The sequence below is a fragment of the Trachemys scripta genome, chromosome 14 (assembly GCF_013100865.1).
Source record: "Trachemys scripta elegans isolate TJP31775 chromosome 14, CAS_Tse_1.0, whole genome shotgun sequence".
NCBI lineage: Eukaryota > Metazoa > Chordata > Testudines > Emydidae > Trachemys > Trachemys scripta.
Window position 1 is genome coordinate 8,499,440 of NC_048311.1, and position 22,759 is coordinate 8,522,198.

Genomic DNA, 22,759 nt, shown 5'->3' on the forward strand with positions numbered 1-22,759 from the left:
TGGCTGAGGTCAGAGCGAGTCAATAATGAATGCCAGCGACCTTTTAAACAGCCAAATGCACATTCTACCACCATTCTGCACTTCCTCAGCCTGTAGTTGAACAGCTCCTGACTCCTGTCCAGGCTGCCTGTGTATGGCTTCATGAGCCATGGCATTAAGGGGTAGGCTGGGTCCCCACGAATAACTATTGGCATTTCAACATCCCCAACGGTTATTTTCTGGTCCGGAAAGTAAGTCCCTTGCTGCAGCCCTTTAAACAGAGTAGTGTTCCTGAAGACGCGAGCGTCATGAACCCTTCCCGCCCAGCCCGCGTTGATGTTGGTGAAACGTCCCTTGTGATCCACAAGTGCTTGCAGCACCATGGAAAAGTACCCCTTGCGGTTTATGTACTCGGTGACTTGGTGCTCCGGTGCCAAGATAGGGATATGGGTTCCATCTATCGCCCCACCACAGTTAGGGAATCCCATTGCAGCAAAGCCATCCACTACGGCCTGCACATTTCCCAGAGTCACTAACTTTCGTAGCAGCACCTGAGTGATTGCTTTGGCTACTTGCATCACAGCAACCCCCACAGTAGATTTGCCCACTCCAAATTGATTCCCGACTGACCGGTAGCAGTCTGGCGTTGCAAGCTTCCACAGGGCTATCGCCATGCGCTTCTCAACTGTGAGGGCTGCTCTCATCTTGGTATTCTGGCGTTTCAGGGCAGGGGACAGCAAGTCACAAAGTTCCATGAAAGTGCCCTTACGCATGCGAAAGTTCCGCAGCCACTGGGAATCGTCCCAGACCTGCAACACTATGCGGTCCCACCAGTCTGTGCTTGTTTCCCTTGCCCAGAATCGGCGTTCCATGGCTAGAACCTGCCCCATTAACAACATGATCTCCAAAGCACCGGGGCCCGTGGTTTCACAGAATTCTGTGTCCGTGTCCGTGTCCATGTCCATGTCCTCATCATGCTTGTCGCTGTGCTGCCACCGCTGCTGCCTCCTCGCCTCGTTTTTCTGGTCCTGGCTCAGCATAAACTCCACGAGAACGCGCGAGATGTTTACAATGTTCATGACTGCTGTCTTGAGCTGAGCGGGCTCCATGCTTGCCGTGGTATGGAGTCTGCAGTATTCACCCAGGAAAAAAGGCGCGAAATGGTTGTCTGCCGTCCGTTGCTTTCATGCAGGGAGGGAGTGAGTGAGGGAGGAGTGAGGGAGGAGGTGAGGCTGTACCCAGAACCACCTGCGACGATGTTTTTTGTCCCATCAGGCACTGGGATCTCATCTTTTTGTTTTGTGCACCTCACCCCTGCTGTTGCTTCAGAGGGCCACTGTCTTTATTCTTTTCCTACAGCTTTCATTTGCTATTTTGTTACAAAAACAAACAAACAAACAGAATCCAGAATCTCTCCCTATTTTTCTGATTTTGACTGTCCTGCTGCAGTCATGACTTGGTCTTTATTTGAAAACATTTAAATTTTGTAAAGAATCAAGTTACCCTTTAAGGGTTAAATACCAAATCTCAAAGTCAACCAACACTGATTGCTTGTTTGTTTTTTAAGATGTCCACTCGGTCCTTGTTCCAAGGTTTTAACAGTGGCCACTGAGTTTTGGGATCTCCCTGAGTTAGCCTAGACCATTTTTCCAGAAATTTACAGGAGTCCGGACCCTTCCTAAAACTGAGCCGGCGTTCCTTTAGGGAACTGTCCTGACTTAGACGTCTGGTTACCAATACAGGAGGACTTTACACACACCAATCACACACGAAGGAAATTCGGGTTCGTCAGAGCGATGCCCAGTGCAACACACAAAAGGAGCCCACAGGCTACTGCCTCAATCACCCTTGCTTTCACACCAAGGGTTTTACCCAAGGTGTGGTGCGGCTGCGATTGTGCAGATTTCACTCACTCAGACCACGGGGACAGGAACCCCTTGGTCGGCCGATCCCCGGACGGAGATGGCACCCAGACTCAAACACTCCACAGGAGGACGGATAGACACAGAGACAGGACAGTCCTCAGTCCAGACAAAACACAGAAATAATTACCTGACCAGATTCCTGATGTCAGATCCCGGGATCCCTACCAGAACAGAGTGGAAACCAACAGGTTCGATGGCGTAGACCTCACTGTGGTCGTGCACCCTTCCGTTCAGGAGGAGGACCGCTCGGGCCAAATGCCCAGGTGCCGGCTACCACGGTCGTCCTACAAAAACAGTCAGGAATCACACAGCCCCAGTGAAGACGGTTGCCATCTCGGTGGAACCTCCAAATTGTCAAAGTTAGACTCAGGACTCATAGTTTGTCAGACCACTCTGTTTTATTAGCACAGCGCTCTGCTACTACATTCAGATAATCTGAGCCTCCATGCAAGATTCAAACAGTCTTATCTATACAGATAAAAGGGTGTGAACTAAACAAAGGGACAGAGAGAGCAAAATTGTAAAATATGCATGGAGCACAATATGCATATCCTGCTTCCTTATTAACTCTTATCGATCTAAGACTAATGCTTCACCAGTTGCCCTTAAGTGGCAAGTTAAGCAGTTAATGTCTGCTTTCCTGCCCCCCTGGCTTGCAGCATTTCTCATTTCTACTTAAAGGTACATACAGCATTCTTTAATTCATTCTATTTCTTTAATATAATTCATTTCACTTTCACAGGATCTTTTGATTGGGGAAAATGTTAAAGCTTTGTTCGGTCCAGGTAGTCAGTCACAGGACAGGAATGATCTTAAACCTGTGTCTATTGTGAGCAATGATTTGCCTGGGGAGGGTTGCTCCAAAGGTTTGTCTGATTTGTAGTTGTTTCTCTCTAGTGCAGCAGGAAGCCTGGGCAGGTGGGTGTTATGTAAACATTATTTCCTTTAATACAGCCTGGCCTAGTGTATTCCTCAATTCTTAGGCTGCAGAATTCACCTCTTGCTGCAGAACTGTGCTCCAGAATTTCAATCTGCATCTTAAAAAAAACATAGGTAGGATTTTCAAAGCCATATAAAGGATTTGGAAACCCACTTCCCATTTGAAATTAATGAGAATTGGGCACCCAATTTATAGTTTCATAAACTTCAAGGCCAGAAGGTGACATCATCTTCATCTAGTCTGACCTTCTGCACAGTGCTCGGAGGGGGGCGGGGGCTTCAGGCGATGCTCGGAGGGGGGCGGGGGCTTCGGGCGGCGTGGTGCTCAGAGGGGGGGTGGGGGCTTCAGGCGGCATGGTGCTTGGGGGGGCGGGGCTTCGGGCAGTGTGGTGCTCGGGGCGGCGGGGTCTTGGGGGGCGGGGGCTGGCGCGGGCAGCAAAAAAGTTAGAGCCGGCCCTGGTGGTGGGGCCATGGGGTAGAAGAGGTGGGATGTGGGGCTAGCCTCCCCGAGAGGAAGCTTCACTCTCTCTGCCCATGGTGATGTCATCTGTTCCCTCCCTGGCTCAGTCTGACCAGCACATCTGGTCTGTGAAGGCCACAGTTGAAGTAGGTTTCACTGGCAGAGTCTGTGCTGCACCTGCTCTGAGGCTGGGAGAAGCAGATGAATTCTAATTCCAGGCCCATTAGGGCAGCAACTTTCATTCCAGCAAATTATGATGTGTCACTAAATGAAATATAAGAATATTAATTTTTTACAAACTGGCAGAGAAGTGCAGAGAATCCAGGAGAGATGCTGGGACCCAGTCACAAATAGGGTAACCAGATGTCCCAATTTTATAGGGACAGTCCCGATTTTTGGGTCTTTTTCTTATATAGGCTCCTATTACCCCCCACTCCCTGTCCCGATTTTTCACACTTGCTGTCTGGTCACCCTAGTCACAAAGCAAACACTCCCAGGATAGGGAATCCAAACAGCTGAGATTAGAGAGATGCGGAGGTGGGGTGAGTGGGGCAGACAGTCTCTGTCATACCCACACAGGATATGGGTAAATGGGGAGGGAGGTCACCAGCTGGGCTGTCAGGCTCCGCATCTCACTCTGGCCTCAAAGATGAGGGTCAGACTGTTGGCTTCCCCAGCTTCCTTCTTGCCTCTACCTAGCCTCATCCTCTCAGCAATTGGGAGATGCTTCCCCCTCCCCTCATCATTCCTCTTGGGGCATCATTTGTAGCTCATTAGATTTCAGGGATAGCTTCACCCAACACGCAGAGGGAAATTCCGGTCTCTCTCTCTGGCATTGATGCAGCAAGTTCACACTTCACAGCCTCAGCTGTCTGGCTCTCAAGAGAACAGTCAGTAGTTTCCCAGCTCTGTGCCCCTCACCTCCCACCCTCTCCTCCTCCTGACTGTGTATCCTATCTCTGCAGGGATTAGGCCGTACCTCCATACCGCATTCAGTCTCGGCCTCTAGCAGTATGAATCTAGCACTCACCCTCGGTGATCATGCTGAGAGATATTGATAGTGTTCATTGTTCAAACAACACAAAAATCTCATGACAAAGGGTAAAAAAAAAAAAAAGTAAAAATAAAATAAAAAAGACCCTTCTGGCACATGATCATTTGTCTCGTAAAGTCCTCAATAAAACGGTACTACATCCTGTCACATTAAACTAATATCAAAGTATGTGACCAACCAGCCTTCAGGAAGAGAGAGAAACCAACACTACAAGATGTGCTACAAAACACTTGCAAGTTCATAAAGAGAAATCCCAGAGAATTATAACTCCAGAAAAGAAGGAAAACAAATATATCCATTTTCTTATGAACTGGCTAAACCGGCTGTACTCAGCACCTCCTCATTATTTGGTTGTCTCATTTACAAAAAAATTAGAATCACCCTAATGTGAAAATAAAAAACAAACAAACAAACAAAACCTAAAATCTGCCCATCTCCAAATATTCTGGACTTGGCTGGAAAAAACCCAGAAGCCACTTTACCAATAGATGGAAATGGGGACTGGGTGTGAGTGAGAAACAGTACAGACAGAACAATTCACAGCGTCTGGCCCCTTGAAAGCTGGAGAGGTGGGGATGAGTTAGAATGTCCATTAGGTTTTGACATCCGTGTCCTATTGTAGGGAGGTATGGAGGTGAAAGTCTGTCTCACATATCAGCTGTGGATTATAGGACCTGTTCACATCCAGTCTAACTCACCAGGGAAGCACCTGACCAGATTCAGAAATGCAGACCCCACCACTTCTAATACCCGAGGGGAAACGAATCCCTTACCCAGTGAAGTCACATTCTTATAATTCTCCTGCAGAACGTCCCTGTAGAGGGGTCTCTGACCGGGTCCAGCAGAGCCTCCTGCTCCTCTGTGAAATACATAGCCACCTCCTCGAAGGTCACCAGCATCTGCAACAACAAACGGTCCCTACTGAACACCTGCTGCCCCAGCCACAATCCCACTATTCATGGAAGGGAGGAAGCTTTTGGGATGGCAAGTAGCAGAATCTCCCCCCAATCAGAGCAGCCAGGAGGCTTCAGGGGGTGGCAAGAAAGTGAAAAATCCTTGTCCCTCAGAGTGGACAGAGGGCAGGGTCTTCTCATTTACCACACACCTATTAGCTACAGGTTGATATAGGGAGCAGAGCTCCAAGCAGGTGACAGGGACAGGAATCCCAACAGCTTCCTCTAATGTTTCTTATAATCACAGAAATGTAGGGCTGGAAGGGACCTTGAGACATCATCAGGTGCAGTCTCCCGGCTAGTGAGTTCAGGCTCCAGCACTGGGCGTGGGGAAATGTTTCCAGCCCTGTGCAGGGAGTTTTGTTCCTGTTTCAAAAATGGGGGAATGCTCATCCCCCGCCAGTGGGCCTTGTTCAGAAAATCCGGCCCAGGTTGAACATGTCCCAGGAGGTTTAACACACCCTGTCCTCTTCACTGCCTCACGCTGTATTTCCTGCTCCTCCCCCTGTAGAACAAACCTACAAGCAGCTTCCTGAAAATCCCCTACCTAAGCTGGCTCCACCACAGCCAATTCCCTGCCCCTCCCCTAGGAGATGGGTCGATCTGGAGGGAAACGGATGTTAATATTCAGCCTGTCAGAGAGAGAAGGGAAATTGGGGAGGTTTCAGAAGGGGCTTTAGTCCATTTCACTCCCTGATTAGCCCCTGGCTCTTCCTCTGCAGACAGACACTCCCACCTGGACTAAAACCCCTGAGACAATTTTAAACCCTCCCAGAAAAAGAGTCTCTGAAGCAAACGCTACAAAAAGGCAGGATCAAAAGAGCCACTTTGGAAGATTCACCCTGACATTGTCCTCGAGGGCAGCACGTCCCCCCACCACTGACTCAGCAGTGAAAAGAACTGGCTTCTCCTCTCTCTGTTCCTCACCTTGTTCTCAGGAAAGTCAATCTGCCCAGGATGAGGCAGTGAATGGATCTGGGCAGGGTTGGGAGCTGGGAACCTCTTTCTCCACTTATTGCTCCTGCTGCCCCTTCAGGCCTTGACTACACTGGCGCTGTACAGCGCTGCAACTTGCTGCGCTCAGGGGTGTGAAAACACACACACACACCCCGAGCACAGCGAGTGCAGCGCTGTAAAGCGCCAGTGTAATCAGCGCCTGCAGCGTGCAAGCTACTCCCCTAGGAGAGGTGGAGTACATACAGCGCTGCGAGAGCTCTCTAGAGAGCAACTACACTCGCGCTTTCCCAAGTGTAGTCAAGGCCTCAGTCTCCTTCCTGTTTTCCCAGTGCTTTATCTGCAATGAAACAGGAGCTGGGGCTGAAGCAAATTTTTACTTTCATAACTGACGCTGCAAGCCCAGACATGCAGGGACTAGGAACTACCAAGCCTAGAGGTGTTGGGGCTCAGCCCTGGCAAGCCCTGGCATAAATTAAGCACTGCTTTCTCCCCTCCCCTCCTGTACAAATTCACCAACAGGTCCCTTGAAAGAGGCCATTTGTGCAGAATCACTTTCCTGCCCTGCCCATCCCCAGAACTTTCCCCCAGGTCTCTCCCATCACCTGGAGCAGAGGTTCTCAACCTATTTACCATTGTGGGCCATGTAGGTGGCCCATAATGTGTTAGGTGGGCTGCATCCAATACTCCCTGTATTGCACTGACGATGTCACCTGAGCTGCATCTGTGTGCTCATTGGGCTGCAAGTGGCCCAAGGGCTGCAGGTTGAGAACCACTGACCTGGAGTCTTGGCTCAAGAGTTCATGTTTGCAGAGACCAAAGCTGCCCCAGGGGCCTGGTTCCAGCCACCAGAGAAAGTCCGCCCTTGGGCTGGGCACAAAGTGGACTTTAATGAAGGTTTTTCCCCAGCACAGACCCCACTGGCTGAGCAGCAGCTTCTCACTCTGGGCTCCCAGATCACAATGGAGGAGGCAGCAGCATCTGACCCACATATACCAACTCCAGAGCTCTAACACCATGAGCCAAGAGAGACCAGGTGGTTAGTTATTGGACTAACTTCTGCTTGGGAAAGAGACACGTGTTTGAGCTACACAGAGCCCTTCTTTAGGCCAGAGAGAGGCAGACACCAGCCTCTTCTTCCTCAGTAATACCCAAGGCCTGCTGGTGGCAGCAGCTAATGACTGAGCCCCCCGGACAGCCCCAGGACACCCAGGCAGATGCTGATCCTATTTGCTCATCCAGACCCATGCCCTGCTGTTCTGAGGATGACTGTGTGCCCTGACTCCTGCTGAGAAATCTAAGAGGGGCCCTGGTCCGTCCTGTCACCCCAAACAGTCCCAGTCAGGAGCCAGAGCCCAGAAATCATGAGTTTGGCTTAAGAAAATAATGAAATAGTGTGTCTGTTGGGGGCAAGTTCTGTGGGGATATTCGCCTTTATCTTCAGAGCCCTTAGGGGCTAGTCCTCTACCCCATCCCCATGCCAGTTTGACCATTTCCAGTAAAAATAAAATCCCCCCTGTCCTGCCAGCTGCTGGGCAGCTCCCTCTCCCACCCCTGCATCATGAGCTGGGGGAGCTGCCATTGTATCTCTCACCATCCCTCTCCTTTATCACTAGCCGCTCTCCCCCTTCCTCAACCAGTCTCCTCTATAACCCACATTCTCCCTCCAGCCCCCCAGGTCTCATCCCCTCTGCTTTCTCCCCCTTTTTGCTTCTCACAGTCCCACACTCACATTTTTCTTCTATCCCAGCCCTATTCCCATCTGCCCCACGATTCTCCCCCTGATTCCCAGGAATTGCCTCATCCTCCCTGCAGTGCAGCCACTGCCCCCCAATCCCATCCCATCCCCCGCATGCCTGTTCCCCCCCCCCTTCTACTCCCTCAAATATCCCATTTAATCCCTCAGTTCCCTCTGGCCCACACACCCCCTGCCCTTCTTCACCCCCTTCCCCCCAGGCTGCCAAGTCTCACAAGATAAAAAAGCTGCACTGCCTTTTCACAGCAAGCCCAAACCAAGCCAATCCCATTTCAGAGGCACCGCCCAGTGCCGATCAGGAAGCCAAAAACAAGCCACACATTTCAATGACAAAGCAAGCAACAGGCTTCTTAAAGAAAAGCAACAAGCTACCTAAATAATGAATGGGAAATTAAAAGAAGCCAATATAGGTCATTATAATATAGGCAATATACAATATAGGAAATTACAAAGAAGCCAATATAAGCTTACATTTGCAATAACTGCCAAAGATCATGCAAATCTCAGATTGGCCTATTCAGTCACTTGAGACATTGCAAATCATCTGTGTCATAGGCTGAAATTCCCACCTCTCTCGCAGACAAGAAGATGCCAAAGAGGAATATAGGCTTGTGAATAGAAGCCCCCAGACCCCATGGAAAGCCCCAAAACAAGCAAAAGGCTACTTAAAGAAATGAATAGGCAATTACATAACAAAGAAGCCAATATACGTTTTGCTGAGAGCCAATGGGAGCTGGCGGCAGCTTTCCTGGGCACAGGGCAGGGAATTGCAGCCAGCTCAGCTGGGAGCAGCCTGGGGCGAAACCCTCCCCCTGCAGCCAGAGTAGCATGGAGGGGGCACCGCTCCCTGCGGGGAGTAGGGCTGGGCAGGTCTCTCTTACATTCCCTCCCTGGGAGCAGGGGCTGGAACCCAAGAAGGGGTAGGCTGGGGTCTCTGCACTGGGAGAGGCTCCTGGGGAGCAGCTGGAATGTTACTGATGGAGATTTGCCTCTCCTGGCTGCAGTCAGGGCTCCGGGGTCCCCAGCAGCAGCCACCGGGGCTCACAGACCTTGGAGTGTGGGTTCCCCACAGGGCCCCAGACAGGGCCGGCTCCAGGCACCAGCTTAACAAGCAGGTGCTTGGGGCGGCCAAGGGAGAGGGGCGGCACGTGCGGCAATTCAGGGGCGGCAGGTCCCTCACTCCCTCTAGGAGCGAAGGACCTGCCGCCGAACCGCCGCCGCCAATCGCAGCTTCCCCCCGCCCCCAATTGCCACCACCGGTCGAAATGCCGGAGCCGGCCCTGGCCCCAGAGTCACTGCAGCGAGTGCGATTCACATCGTATGCCCTTCCTGCCCCCGGGACAGAGGGACCCCAGTGATTGCTCCCAGAGCTGCATGCCAGCTGCTCCTGGGTCCTAGCAACCAAGGGCTTGCACCGCAGCCCCCCTGCCCCAGACCCTGCCTCCTGGGGGTCCCATGTCCCCTGGGAACGGGCAGCTTGTCCCAGCATTAACGGGACATCATGCATAGAAGCCACTGTGTCAATGGGCAGAAAGGAGACATCCAGATCCCAGGGAAGGGGGAGACGGGGGGTTTCTGTGGAGACTGGGGATTGTTCCAGAGCGTCCCCAATATCAACTGGGTCATGGGGGTGATGGGTCCTGGTCTGAGAGAGGCAGCCCAGAACCAGGAGCAGTAGGAAACACATTTCTCAGGGACACTGACTCTGTGTGTGATTCACTGTGGTAACAGACGGGCACAGGGAGCAGATTGTCAGAGATGGTCTCTTGTCTCCACACCAGGCTCACTGGCTACTAGCCCTGGGCTGGAGTTACAAGCTCTGCTCCCTTAACTTGACTCATGGAGCTGTCAGTGCTTTGCCATCAGGTTCCTCTGGTTATTCATAGGGCTGGATTAACCCACCTGTGGGCTGTTGGCAAAACCCTCTCGTGTCCTTCTCCTGTCTGGGTCCCCCATGTGGGCACTGACGGCAGCTCCCCGTGCTGCGCCTGGATGTGGGCGGTGAAGCACCAGGTGGTCTGGTTCCGTGGCTGCTGCTCTGTGCACTCTGCATAGGCCATAATGTCCCACCACAGTTATGTATGGGGGAGGGGAGGCTCTGGGGCCAAAATTGAGCGAGTGGCATTGTGCCATGTGGGTTGCAGCACCAAATTTGGCCTCAGGCCCCCTCCCCCTCAGAAATGGGGTAGGGGACTGGGACAAACCTGAGGGGGCAGTGGGGCAGCCACATGTGAGATAGAGCAGGGAACACTTAGGCTACACCTACACTACAGCCGGGACCAACGCTCAGATTGATCCACCAGCAGTCGATTTAGCGGGTCTAGTGAAGATCTGCCAAATCGACAGCAGATTGCTCTCCAGTCGACCCCTGTACTCTACCCCCGCCGAGAAGAGTAAGGTAAGTCAAGGGGAGAGTTTCTCCCATTGACCACCCGCAGTAACTCAACCTAAGGTACGTCGACTCCAGCTACGTTATTCATGTAGGTGGAGTTGTGAAGCCTAGGTCGACTTACTGTGGTAGTGTAGACATAGCCTTAGTGTGAGGCGCGTGCTGGGGCTTAGGTATGAAAGAGGGATCAGTGTGCTTAGTCTGAGGCAGCTGTATGCATGTCCAGTACCAGATTTGTAGGCATGTGGGGGATTAAATGACAGAAAATTAGGTGCATAGGATCTTTAGACACCTTCAGAGTTCGGCAGCAGCTCAGTGCAGGAGGCGGTTGAGGATCAGTGGCCTCTAAATGGCAGATTCTGGTACCTAAAGTGAAAGTAGCAGCCCGGCACCAAAATCTTTTTCAGGAGCTACCCCTGCTTCCTAACCTGCTCTGACAACCCCATTAGGCCCCTATCTACAGCCTCAGCTGCCTAATACCTTAAAAAAAGTCCAACCTGAAGTCATATTTGAAAAGAGGCTTTTGAAAAACTTACCCAAAACCTAAACCTCAGTTTAACATAATCTGGGTCCACAAGCACTAAAATACTTTACTCAGAATAGTATGGTGCTTTGAGGGGAATCACTACATGGCAGGATCTGACAGTCGGTGTTAAATGTCTGAACAGACCCATTGTTAATGATTATTGCTAAAGCCAGTAACAGATTTACTTTTCTCAGAAAATGTGTTCTTCACTTTAGGGGTGTGATAAATGAAGGGGGAGGGAGAGATGATGGGCACCCAGTTCCAGCCAGTTAGCTGTAAAATCCCTCTTGGTAGCTGTTCTCTACTTGCTTTACCTGTAAAGGGTTAAAAAGTCCCCCAGATAAAGAAAAGGAAGTGGGCACCTGACCAATAGAGCCAATGGGAAGCCTCTTTTAAAATTTAAAAATTGAGAAAGAAACTTTCCCTTTGTCTGGGATTGTTCTCTCTGGGCTGAAGAGACGGGGCAGCAGGAATACTGTGTAAAGTTTGAACCAGATATGAAAATCATCAGATCATATCTAGAACTACTTTTAACAACCCAAATAATGTAAGTAAATTAGTAATGTTTAGAAAGACGCAATTAGGTTTATTTCTGTTTATTTTTAAGGCTTGTGGACTCCTCTGTGCTAACCCTAGATGCTTTTGTTTGCTGGTAACCTTTAAGCTGAACCCCCAAAAAGCTATTTTGGGTGCTTAATTTTTTGTAATTGCTCTTTTAAAATCTAGCAAAAGCCTATGTTCCAAATATATTTTCTTCCTTTTAGTTTTTAATAAAATTTACCTTTTTTAAGAACAGGATCGGATTTTGGTGTCCTAAGAGGTTTGTGCATATGCTGTTTGATTAGCTGGTGGCAACAGCTAACTTCCTTTGTTTTCTTTCTCAGCTCCTCCCCAGGGGGTGGGGGTGAGGATAAAAGGGCTTGAGGGTACCCCACAGGGAGGAATTCCCAAGTGCTCCTTCCTGGGTCAAAGGGGGTATTTTGCATTTGGGTGGTGGCAGCATTTAGCAAGCCAAGGTCAGAGAAAAGCTATAATCTTGGGAGTTTAATACAAGCCTGGAGTGGCAAGTATTAATTTTTAGAATCCTTGCGGGCCCCTACCTTCTGCACTCGAAGTGCTAGACTGGGGATTCAGCCTAGACAAGGGGTAAGTGCTGTAATTCTGGGAAAGAACAATTGGTATATTTCACACATAACAGAAGTTGAATACCTGCTTTAGGTGCAGAACCTCATTCTCTCAGCAATCGAGAGGTGCTGCCCCCTCCCCTCACCATTCCACTTGGGGCATCACTCGTAGCCCTTTAGATTACAGAGTCACTCCTGACATTGAAAAAATCATTATGTTGGCTGTTCTGCATATTGAGACTGTAAGCTCATTCCCTTAGGAGCTGTCTCTCATGATGTGTATATAAAGTACCTAGAACAATATGGCCTTAGGGTATTTCTACACTACCTGCCAGATTGGCAGGCAGCGATCGATCCAGCGGGGGTTGATTTATCGTGTCTAGTCTAGACGCAATAAATCGACCCCCCAAGTGCTCTCCCGTCGACTCTTGTACTCCACTGCCGCGAGAGGCGCAGGTGGAGTCGACGGGGGAGCAGCCGCAGTCGACTCACCGTGGTGAAGACACCACGGTAAGTCGATCTAAGTACGTCGACTTCAGCTATGTTATTCATGTAGCTGAAGATGCGTAACTTAGATCGATATTTCCCCCCTCCTTCCCCCCCAGTGTAGACCAGGCCTTAGTCTTCTGTGGAGCCTCTGACTGCTGCTGTATTAAAATTAAAGGTATTAACTCAGACACAATTACTTGGTAACCAGCCATAAATTAATTTGGGGAAAGTTGTGATATGAAGAATAGGCCAAGCATCAACAGAGAGAGGTTCCCAAACCCAGCAATCTAAACTCCCAGTCCCACAAAACTTTATTCAAATGTTTAATTTTACTACAGCAAATAGCCCCATTGATTTAAATGGATCTGAGTTAGAATTAGGCAGGTGGTAAGGTTGAGAGAGTGGGGATCTTGGGATGAAACCCAGTTCAGAGAGTAGAATCACTTCAGCCATATTATACATATATCAATTTGTGAACATACTGCCTACAATTTAGCCTATGACAGGGCAGAGGTGAGGTTGTAGGGGTGACCTCACTGTGTATTTCCGTACCAGACCATGTTAGCATTGCTTTTACTGTTAAACTCCACTCTGAATCTGCTGGGTATTTAATGCAAAACAAACTACACTTGGAGTGTGAGAAACTAAATTTTACTTTATTATTCCAAAGAACAAAAAAAAGACAGACTCCTTTCCCCACCCCCAGCCCAGCTCAGCATGGTACTTTACTTCCCCAGCCCAGCACATTGCTATGCCCAAATCCCCAAGACACAAAGCAAACACTCAGAGAGCAGGGAATCCAAGGAGCTGCAATTAGACAGATACAGTGTGGTGTGAGTGGGATAGACAGCGTCTCTGTCATCCCCACACAGGACACTGGTAGATGGGGAGGGGTGACCAACTGGTTTGTCAGGCTCATCATCTCCATCTGGCCTCTATGATGGGGGTCAGCCTGGCTTCAAGACTGGTCCAGACCTGTTGGCTTCCCCAGTTTCCTTCTTTTCTCTCCCCAGGCTTCTCCTCTCAGCAGTCGGGAGAAGCTGCCCGCTCCACTTATAATTCATCTCTGGGCATCATTTGTAACCCTTTAGATTTCAGGGACTTCACCCAGCACTCTCAGGGCAATTCCTGTGTGTCTCTGGCATTGGCACAGCAAGTTCAGTTTTCAGCATCAGCTGTCTGGCTCTCAAGAAAAAAGTCTGCAGTTTCCCAGCTCTGTTTCCCCACCCTCTCCAGCTCCTGACTGCATCTCACATCTCTGTAGGGATCAAGCAGTAACGCCATGCCCCGTTCAGTTTCGGCCTCTCAGAGTGTGAATCTAGCTCTCACCCTTGGTATTCATGCTGAGAGATAGTGATAATTTTCATTGTTCAAACAAAGAAAAATCTCATGACAGAGGGTAAAGAAAGGTTAAAATAAAATAAAAAAGGACTCTTCTGGCAAATGATCATTTGTCTCATAAAGTCCTGAATAAAACTGTGCTACATCCTGTCAAACTAAACTAATATCAAAGTATGTGACTAAACACCCTTCAGAAAAGAGAAAATCCAGCACTACCAGATGGGCTACAGAACACATTCAGGTTCATAAAGAGAAATCCCACAGAATCATAACTCCCAAAAGAAGGAAAACAAATGTATCCGTTTTCCTCTGAACTGGCTAAACCTGTACTCAGCACCTCCTCATTATTTGGTTGTGTCATTTAGAAAAGTTTTAGCATTGTCCTAATCTAAAAAAGAAAAAGAAAAAAAAGCCAAACCTAAAATCTACCCCTCCACAAATGTTCTGAACTTGGCTGGAAAAAGCCCAGAAGCCACTTTATCAATAGATGGAAACAGGGGTTTAAGCTCAGAAAGCTCAAACAGAGCTTTGGGATTCATTTGAATTCCCCCTCCCGGTCTTGGACACTCATCTCTAGCCTTCAGGAGTCTGAGTCAGGATCAAAAAAATCAAAGTGTGATTCCTAAGCATGGAGAGTAAAGAACATTGTGACAAGAGCCATCCTGGAGAGAATGGGGAGAGGATAAACTCTCTAAAGCTCAGACAGAGGCTGCTGTGTCGGGGTGAAGTGTGACAGTGAAGGGGAGAAGAGGGAACCCCTCCAACTCACCCCATCACCCTCAAATAACACAGAACCCCAGACACCACATTTTCCTATCCCTGCTCCAGCACTTTTAGGATCTGTTAATTCTGGTCTTTAAGGAAGTCAATGTACAAAAAATTATTTATTTATTTATTTTGCATAACCTGGAGCAATGTGAGACTATGTAGGAATGAGACAATCTCTCCCCAAAGGGGGAACTCAGTGACTCTAACAATCACTCTGCTAATGGGGGATGGAATGTGTAAGATGGTTGGGGTCAGTCTAGTTTAGGAAAAGTAGGGGAGGGTCAGGGGAGATTTGCTAGCTAATCCCAACCACTTTTCCCACCACAGAGAGACCCTCGGAGGATGATGCTGTGGAGGCAGAGGTGGGATCCCTAGACCTTTAAGCCTCCTACAAAAGACCCTGTGGAAATCAGTCCCTCTCAAAGGAGCTTTCTGAATGTAGAGGAGGCAGGGAAAAAGGGACAGAGGAGGTGAGTGATACAAGCAGCACCTCTCTTCCCGGTACTCTCCGCTCTTAGCCCATGATCCCTAATATTTGATTTCTCCAGCACCCTCTGCTTCCGATATCCACCAGACCCAACCATTCAATCCCCCAGGTTCCTATCCAAAATCCATCCCTCCTGGTCCTTTCACACTTGATCCCCCAGAACCCAGCACTTTCGGGGATTTAGGGAGGGGAAGAGTTGCCAGCCCCAGGGACACTCACTCTGCAGGGACCAGCTCCAGGTAAGTGGGGGAAACCAGGCCAGGGGCTGCTGGGAAATGGGGGTGGGGTGGGGACAGGTGTCCAGAGTGAATGTGGGGCCTGGCCCAAGTATCCCTCTCCTAATCTCCATGGAAGGGGCATCATGTCTGGGAAGGGAGACGGGGGAACTTTATCCAGGCAGAGGGAGCTTCTGGAAGTGTTTCTCTCTCCCTTCCCCAAGCAAGTTACCAGGAGGCAGGAAGGCCCATCAGTTCAGCAGCCAGGGCTGAAGCAAGGGCTGATAAGGACTTCTCCTCTGCCTGGGGTTTGCTTAGACCAGGCAAAAACAGAGGGTTGCTGATCAGCTCAGGGTCAGCTGCTGCTGGAACCTGCCCCCAGACATGGGCAGCTGGATACCTGGGAGCCAAATGCCACTGCTGTTTGTGGGAATTAGGAAATAGAGTTTTTACTTTGGTCAGCCCTAGTCAGGGCACTGAGAGAATTTCTCTCCTGTGTGGAGGAGTCTCTTACGTCCAATGTGGTGTTAGCTCCATCTAAAGCATTTTCCAAGATAAAGACATCCGAGAGGGCTCTTCCCTGGGTGGATCTGCTGATGCTTGATGCCGTGAGAGCACCAAATGAAGGCACCCCCACATTCAAGCTCTTTCTTCTGTGAATTATCTGATGGGGACTAATGTGTGAGCTCAGAATGAATCTTTTTCTGCAGCCATTGAAGCTTTTCCCACAATTTAAGTATTTATGTGCTCCTTCTCTTTCGTAGATTGTCTGTGAAACAAGGTTTGAGCTTCGAATGAAACTTTTCCCACAGTTGAGGCATTTATAGATTCTGTCCCATGTGAATTCTCCGATGTTTAGGAAGGTATGACCTGGGATTGAAGCTTTTCCCACCATTCAAGTATTTATGTGGATTCTCTCTTATGTGGATTGTCTGATGTCTAATAAGGTGTGAGTCCTGACTGAAACTTTTCCCACAGTCAAAGCATTTATAGGGTTTCTCTCCTGTATGGATTTTTTTATGTCTAATAATGCTTGAGCACCGACTGAAATTTTTCCCACAGTCCAAGCATTTATATGGTCTCTCTCCTGTGTGGGTCCTCTGATGTGCAATAAGGGCTGATGGTCCACTGAAATTTTTCCCACAGTCCAGGCATTTATAGGGTTTCTCTCCTGTGTGGATTTTCCTATGTCTAATAATGCTTGAGCACCGACTGAAACTTTTCCCACAGTCCAAGCATTTATATGGTCTCTCTCCTGTGTGGGTCCTCTCATGTGCAATAAGGGCTGATGGTCCACTGAAATTTTTTCCACAGTCCAGGCATTTATAGGGTTTCTCTCCTGTGTGGGTTCTCTGATGTTTAATCAGAACTGATTTCTCATTGAAGCTTTTCCCACAGTCCAAGCATTTAAAGGGTTGATCTCCTGTGTGGGTTCTCTGATGTTTAGTCTGAGCCGATCTCTGACTGAAGCTTTTCCCACAGTCAAAGCATTTATAGGGTTTCTCTCCTGTGTGGATTCTCCTATGTCTAATAAGGCTTGAGCACCGACTGAAATTTCTCCTACAGTACAAGCATTTATAGGGTTTCTCTCCAGTATGGGTTCTCTGATGTACAACAAGGGCTGATGGTACACTGAAACTTGTTCCACACTCAAGGCATTTATAGGGTTTCTCTCCTGTGTGTGTTCTCAGATGTTTAATTAGAGTTGATTTCTCATTGAAGCTTTTCCCACAGTCCAGGCATTTATAGGGTTTCTCTCCTGTGTGGGTCCTCTGATGTGTAATCCGACCTGATCTCTGACTGAAGCTTTTCCCACAGTCAAAGCATTTATAGGGTTTCTCTCCTGTGTGGATTCTCCTATGGTTAGTAAGTCCTGAGTGCTGACTGAAACTTTTCCCACACTCAAGACACTTATAGGGTTTCTCTCCTGTGTGGATTCTCCTATGGTTAGTAAGTACTGAGCACTGACTGAAGCTTTTCCCACAGTGCAAGCATTTATAGGGTTTCTTTTCCTTGTGATTTGTCCGCTGGGCTGTGGTTTCCTTGAGATCCTTGCTTCCTCTTTCACATTCAATGGATTCATCCACTTTCTTTATTGGGCGGTTTCCCAGGTTTCTCTGCGACCTGCGCAAATTACTGCATGCTTTTCTCTGTTCCAAGCACTTGGAAAAATTCCCTTCAGCTCTTCTCAAAAAGGTTCCCTGCAGTTCCACTTCCTTGGAACCTTCCTGCTGTGGATTCCCCTCCTTGTTCTCACTCTTTGTCTCATCTGCTGGGGGAGAGAGAGAATCCAGGCAGGAATCATTGCCTGGGCTAGTACAAAGGACACAAAGGGGAATAGAAAAGTGGGAAAACACAACTGTTGGGGAGACTGAGAAATTGGATTCTGTCTCCACATCCCATCCAAACATTCACAGAGAAGTGAAGTCAGGGAAAAAACTCCTGATAGCTAACGGGGTGGGTGGGAAGCCATGAGTGATATCTGCCATGATGATATGACACCTGCTGACCACAGCCTGACCGGGTGAGATGAGGCAGAACTGAGGGGGCTCACACCACATTTTCAGCTTTTTCCTTCATTTGCCATATACCTTGTGTGTCAGTGTCACTGACCCCTCACCTGTGCATGTGCCTCTTGGGATCTTCCTTTCCTCAGAGACCTGGAGATCTGGGACCCACGGCTCTTCCCCTGCTTCCAGCCGGGCAATCAGGTCAGGTTTAGGAATGGGGAGTCCTGCTCAGGGGGTGAAATCAGGCATGATGTGAGTGCACTAAGGATTGGTGGAGTATGTCCTTACAAAGGGCACATCTTGAGATTAAACTGACTCCATGATTTCCTGGGGGGTTGTGGGAGCTAAACTGATGGGAACATGGTAACTGAGCCCCCTTGGGAGAGGCAGATGTCTAGGGGAGGGGGGAATTGTCACACCCTTACTAGGAGTTTTCAGGATCTGTGGGCTCTGGGGGACTTGCTGAGGCACAAACAGCTCTGGTGTTAAACTTCTGTCTATGTCTAAACCACCAGAGCCCAGAGTCTTCCCCACACATGAAGCTATTCCCAGGAAGTGAGGTGAACAGAGATCCTGTGTGTGAGTGAGAAATAATGCAGATAGGATAATACACAGCTCCTGTGAAAGCTGGAGGGATGGGGATAAATTAGCATGTCCATTAAGTTCATGACTCCCCTATCCCATTAGAGGGGGTATGGAGGTGAATGGCTCTCTCACACTGGGGCTGTGGACTATGTGACCCTTTCTCCTCTAATCTCACTGACCAAGGAAAAACCTGACCAAATGCAGGAATGCAAGCCCTATGGCTTCAAATAGCTGAGGGTACATGAATCCTTACCCAGCGAGGTCACAATCTCATAATTCTCCTGCATGACATCTCTGTAAAGGGCTCTCTGACTGGGGTCCAGCAGAGCCCCCTGCCCTTTGGTGAAATACACAGCCACCTCCTCAAAGGTCACCGACATCTGAAACAACAAGTGCTCCCCACTCAGTACCTGCTGCCCCGGCCACAATCCCACTATTCACGGAGGAAGAAGCACAAAAATAGGACAGCTCTGGGAGGGCCAGAAAAGCGGAATCCCGCCCCACCCTGTTCAGAGTGGCCAGGAGGCTCCAGGGAACAAAGAGGTAGTGAAGGGTCCTTGTTCTTCCCAGCAGACAGAGGAGGGCAGGGTTTTCTCATTTACCACACACCTACTAGGCACAGGCTGATGGGGGAAGCAGAGCTCTGGGCACGGAACAGTGACAGGAATCCCAACACCTTCCCTTTGTATTTCACTGCAATCTCTAGCTAGAAGGTTCAGGCTCCAGCACTCTGGTCTCTTTCCCCTGCCCTATCCAGGGAGTTGTTTCCTCTTTCAGAAACGGAGGATTGTTAACCCCACCCACAATGGGCCTGTTCATAAATCAGGCCCTAGGCTGAGCATGTCCCAGCAGGATTATCACACCCTGTCCCTCTCCCTGCCTCACCCTGTGTATTTCCTGCCCCTCCCCCTTTACAACAACCCTCCCCAGCAGCTCTCCTCAAAATATCCCCTACCTGAGCTGGCTTCCTCACAGCCATTTCCCTTCCCCAGCCCCTAGGAAGATGGGATGATCTGGAGCAAAATGTATTTTTTATTCTGCAGGCTGTCAGGGTGAGTAGGGCAATTGGGGAGGTTTCTGAATTAATTTTAGTCCATTTCACACTCTGATCCTCCCCCTGGGCCCTGTTCAATCCTGTCAACCCCAAACATTTAACATTCAGGAGTCAGACCCCCAAAATAATGAGATTGTCTTAAAATATGGAAGTCTAAATTGGGAGTAGGGTATGGGAGGGGGATATTTACCTTGTAAATTCTGATCCCTTAGGGGAAAGTCCCCTGCCCACTCCCTAATGTTTGACCATTTCTAAGGAATAAGATTCCCCACTGGGTGCTGGACGGGGCTAGGGTGACCAGACGTCCCGATAAAATCTGGACCGTCCCGGTATTTAGGTATTTGTCCCGCGTCCCGATTGATCTTCAGTCGGGATGCTGCACTCCGCTTTTTTTTTTTTTTCCTCCGCCCGCAGCACTCAGCTGTTCTTGGCTTTTTTTTTTCTTCTCCTCTGACTGCCGGCAGCACTCAGCTGTTCTCCGTTGGTTCCCTCCCCCCACCGCCCCCGAAAACCAGAGGCTGAAGGTATGCAGAGCTAAGGGAGGGTGCATAATCTCCTCTGACTGCCCGCAGCACTTGGCTGTTCTCAGCTCCCGCCCCCGACTGCCGGCAGGACTGGGCCACAGTAGGGAATTGGGAGAGGGAGCTGTTTGTGTCGTTACATCTGCCCAATGCAGGGAATCGCAGTCAGCCCAGCTGGGAGCAGCCTGGGGCATCCCCCTGCCCCTGCAGACAGGCTGCACCGGGAGCGTCTCTCCCCGGGGAGGGGGGCATGTCTCACCTTCTCTCCACGTGGGGCTCTGCCTGGGAGCAGGGCTCTGGGTCCCAGTAAGGGGGCGACGGGACAGGCTGGGGTCTCTGCACTGGGACAGTCTGTCGGGGAGCAGTGGGACTGTTCCTCCCCCGCCTGCAGCTAGGGCTCTGGGGTCCCCAGCGGCAGCAGCCGAGGCCCAGGGGTCTTGCAACAGAGTCACTGCAGCGACTGCTTCCTGCTGCCAGGCTGAGTGACCCCGGGAATCGCTCCGCCTGGCGCCTTCTGGGTCCTAGCGAGACCGATTGCACTGGGTCTCTTTTCTCCACATGTCTCTGTCTGCGAGCCCTGGGCTGAGCCTCGAGGGCTGTTCCCCTAGTTAAGGGCGTGGAATTGCGAGTGCTATGCCGCCAGCTTCCTCTGGTTACTTGTAGGATAAAATTAACTCATCACTGGGCTGTAGGAAAAAAACCTCCAATTCTCTCTCTTCGGCACTACGTGCTACCCCTCCCTGGTAGCTGTTTGACATCTGTGTATTCTCCCTTTTGCTGCCATACAAGTTGCTGCTTCTGCCTTTCCCCATCCTGCAGTCCCAGGGCAGTAAGTTGTGCTGGATGGAGGCATTCCCACCGCAATTTAGTACCTCTCACCTTTCCCCACTTTCTGGTCCAGGGGTAAGAAACTGTGATGGACGGGGTTAGTCTATCATAGGCCTGGTCTACACTAGGCGTTTATGTCGAAGTTAGCGCCATTACATCGAATTAACCCTGCACCCGTCCACACTGCGATGCTATTTAGTTCGACATAGAGGTCTCTTTAATTCGACTTCTGTACTCCTCCCCGACGAGGGGAGTAGTGCTAAATTCGACATGGCCATGTCGAATTAGGCTAGGTGTGGATGGAAATCGACGCTAATAGCTCCGGGAGCTATCCCACAGTGCACCACTCTGTTGACGCTCTGGACAGCAGTACGAGCTCGGATGCTCTGACCAGCCACACAGGAAAAGCCCCGGGAAAATTTGAATTTGAATTCCTTTTCCTGTCTGGCCAGTTTGAATCTCATTTCCTGTCTGGACATCGTGGCGATCACAGCAGCACTGGCAACGATGCAGAGCTCTCCAGCAGTGATGGCCGTGCAGTCTGTGAATAGAAAGAGGGCCCCAGCATGGACTGATCGGGAAGTATTGGATCTCATCGCTGTGTGGGGCGATGAGTCCGTGCTTTCTGAGCTGCGCTCCAAGAAACGGAATGCAAAGATCTATGAGAAGATCTCTAAAGACATGTCAGAGAGAGGATACAGCCGGGATGTAACGCAGTGCCGCGTGAAAATCAAGGAGCTGAGACAAGGCTACCAGAAGACCAAAGAGGCAAACGGACGCTCCGGATCCCATCCCCAGACATCCCGTTTCTATGAGGCACTGCATTCCATCCTCGGTGCGGCCGCCACCACTACCCCACCACTGACCGTGGACTCTGAGGATGGGATATTGTCCACGGCCGGTTCCTCGGACATGTTAGCGGACGGGGAAGATGAGGAAGGAGATAAGGAGGACGAGGCAGTCGGCAGCGCTCACAACGCTGATTTCCCCGACAGCCAGGATCTCTTCATCACCCTTACAGAGATCCCCTACCAACCCTCCCCAGCCGTTACCCCGGACACAGAATCTGGTGAAGGATCATCCAGTAAGTGTTGTAAACATCTAAACATTTATTTTTAACAGAACAGGAATATTAACAATTAAAAGAATGGGTTGTTCATGATTAGTTTGCCCTAGGCACTTAACGGTTCAGTCATGGGCAGTGCAAGTTTTGAAAAAAAATCTAGCAATGTCCGGTTTTCCGTGATTGTCCTGCCCAAGCCGCTCTACTGTTTAGTCCCTGCTACTGCAGCTAGAGTAAAATGCGGTCTATATGTGCAGGGATAGAGCAGTAATCCTCCCGGGACATCTCGATGAAGCTCTCCTGGAGGTAATTGGAAAGCCGTTGCATGAGGTTCCTGGGGAGAGCGGCCTTATTGGGTCCTCCGAAGTACGACACGTTGCCGCGCCACGAGACTATCAAGTACTCGGGAATCATTGCTCTGCACAGCAGGGCGGCATACGGCCCTGGTCTTTGGAGGCTTTCCCGGAGCATTCTCTCTCTCTCGCTGTCAGAGATCCTCATCAGGGTGATGTCGCCCATGGTGACCTGCTTTGAATTAGGTAGGGGAATGTTAGTGTTGGGACTGCTTGCTCGTTCCTTTACAGAACTGTAACCGCTGGTTTGCAGCCACGCGGTGGAGGCGGGAGAGGGGCTGCCGAAAGGGATCGTTCCTGGGGACAGCCGCGAGGGGGTGGGACAGGGGCAGAGTTCCCGCTTGCCGGATTGCTGGCAGCAGGTACTGACATTGCTTTAAATGTGAAATGAGGCCAGTGGTAATATAAAAGTTTTAAACTGCCACAAGTCTACGGCTTACCATGTCTGCCTGCAACAGAAATTCCGTTGTGCTGCCCCGCTTCTCA

At 49.9% G+C, this 22,759-nt stretch overlaps 1 protein-coding gene across 2 annotated transcripts; it reads right to left on the minus strand.

Moving 5' to 3' along the window:
- Positions 1-13,183: 13,183 nt before the first annotated feature.
- On the minus strand, positions 13,184-20,406 carry LOC117887152 (zinc finger protein 436-like). 2 transcript variants are annotated; one of them, XM_034789452.1, is made up of 4 exons: positions 20,289-20,406; positions 18,708-18,834; positions 17,980-18,093; positions 13,184-17,628 (listed from the first exon to the last, which is right to left on the minus strand). In XM_034789452.1, the coding sequence occupies exons 2-4, from the start codon at positions 18,832-18,834 to the stop codon at positions 16,181-16,183; spliced, it is 1,689 nt and encodes a 562-aa protein (XP_034645343.1). In that variant the 5' UTR covers positions 20,289-20,406; the 3' UTR covers positions 13,184-16,180. The 2 variants fall into 2 exon arrangements, with proteins under 2 accessions (XP_034645343.1, XP_034645342.1); XM_034789451.1 differs by having other exon boundaries at positions 13,184-17,631.
- Between the last annotated feature and the right edge of the window lie 2,353 nt (positions 20,407-22,759).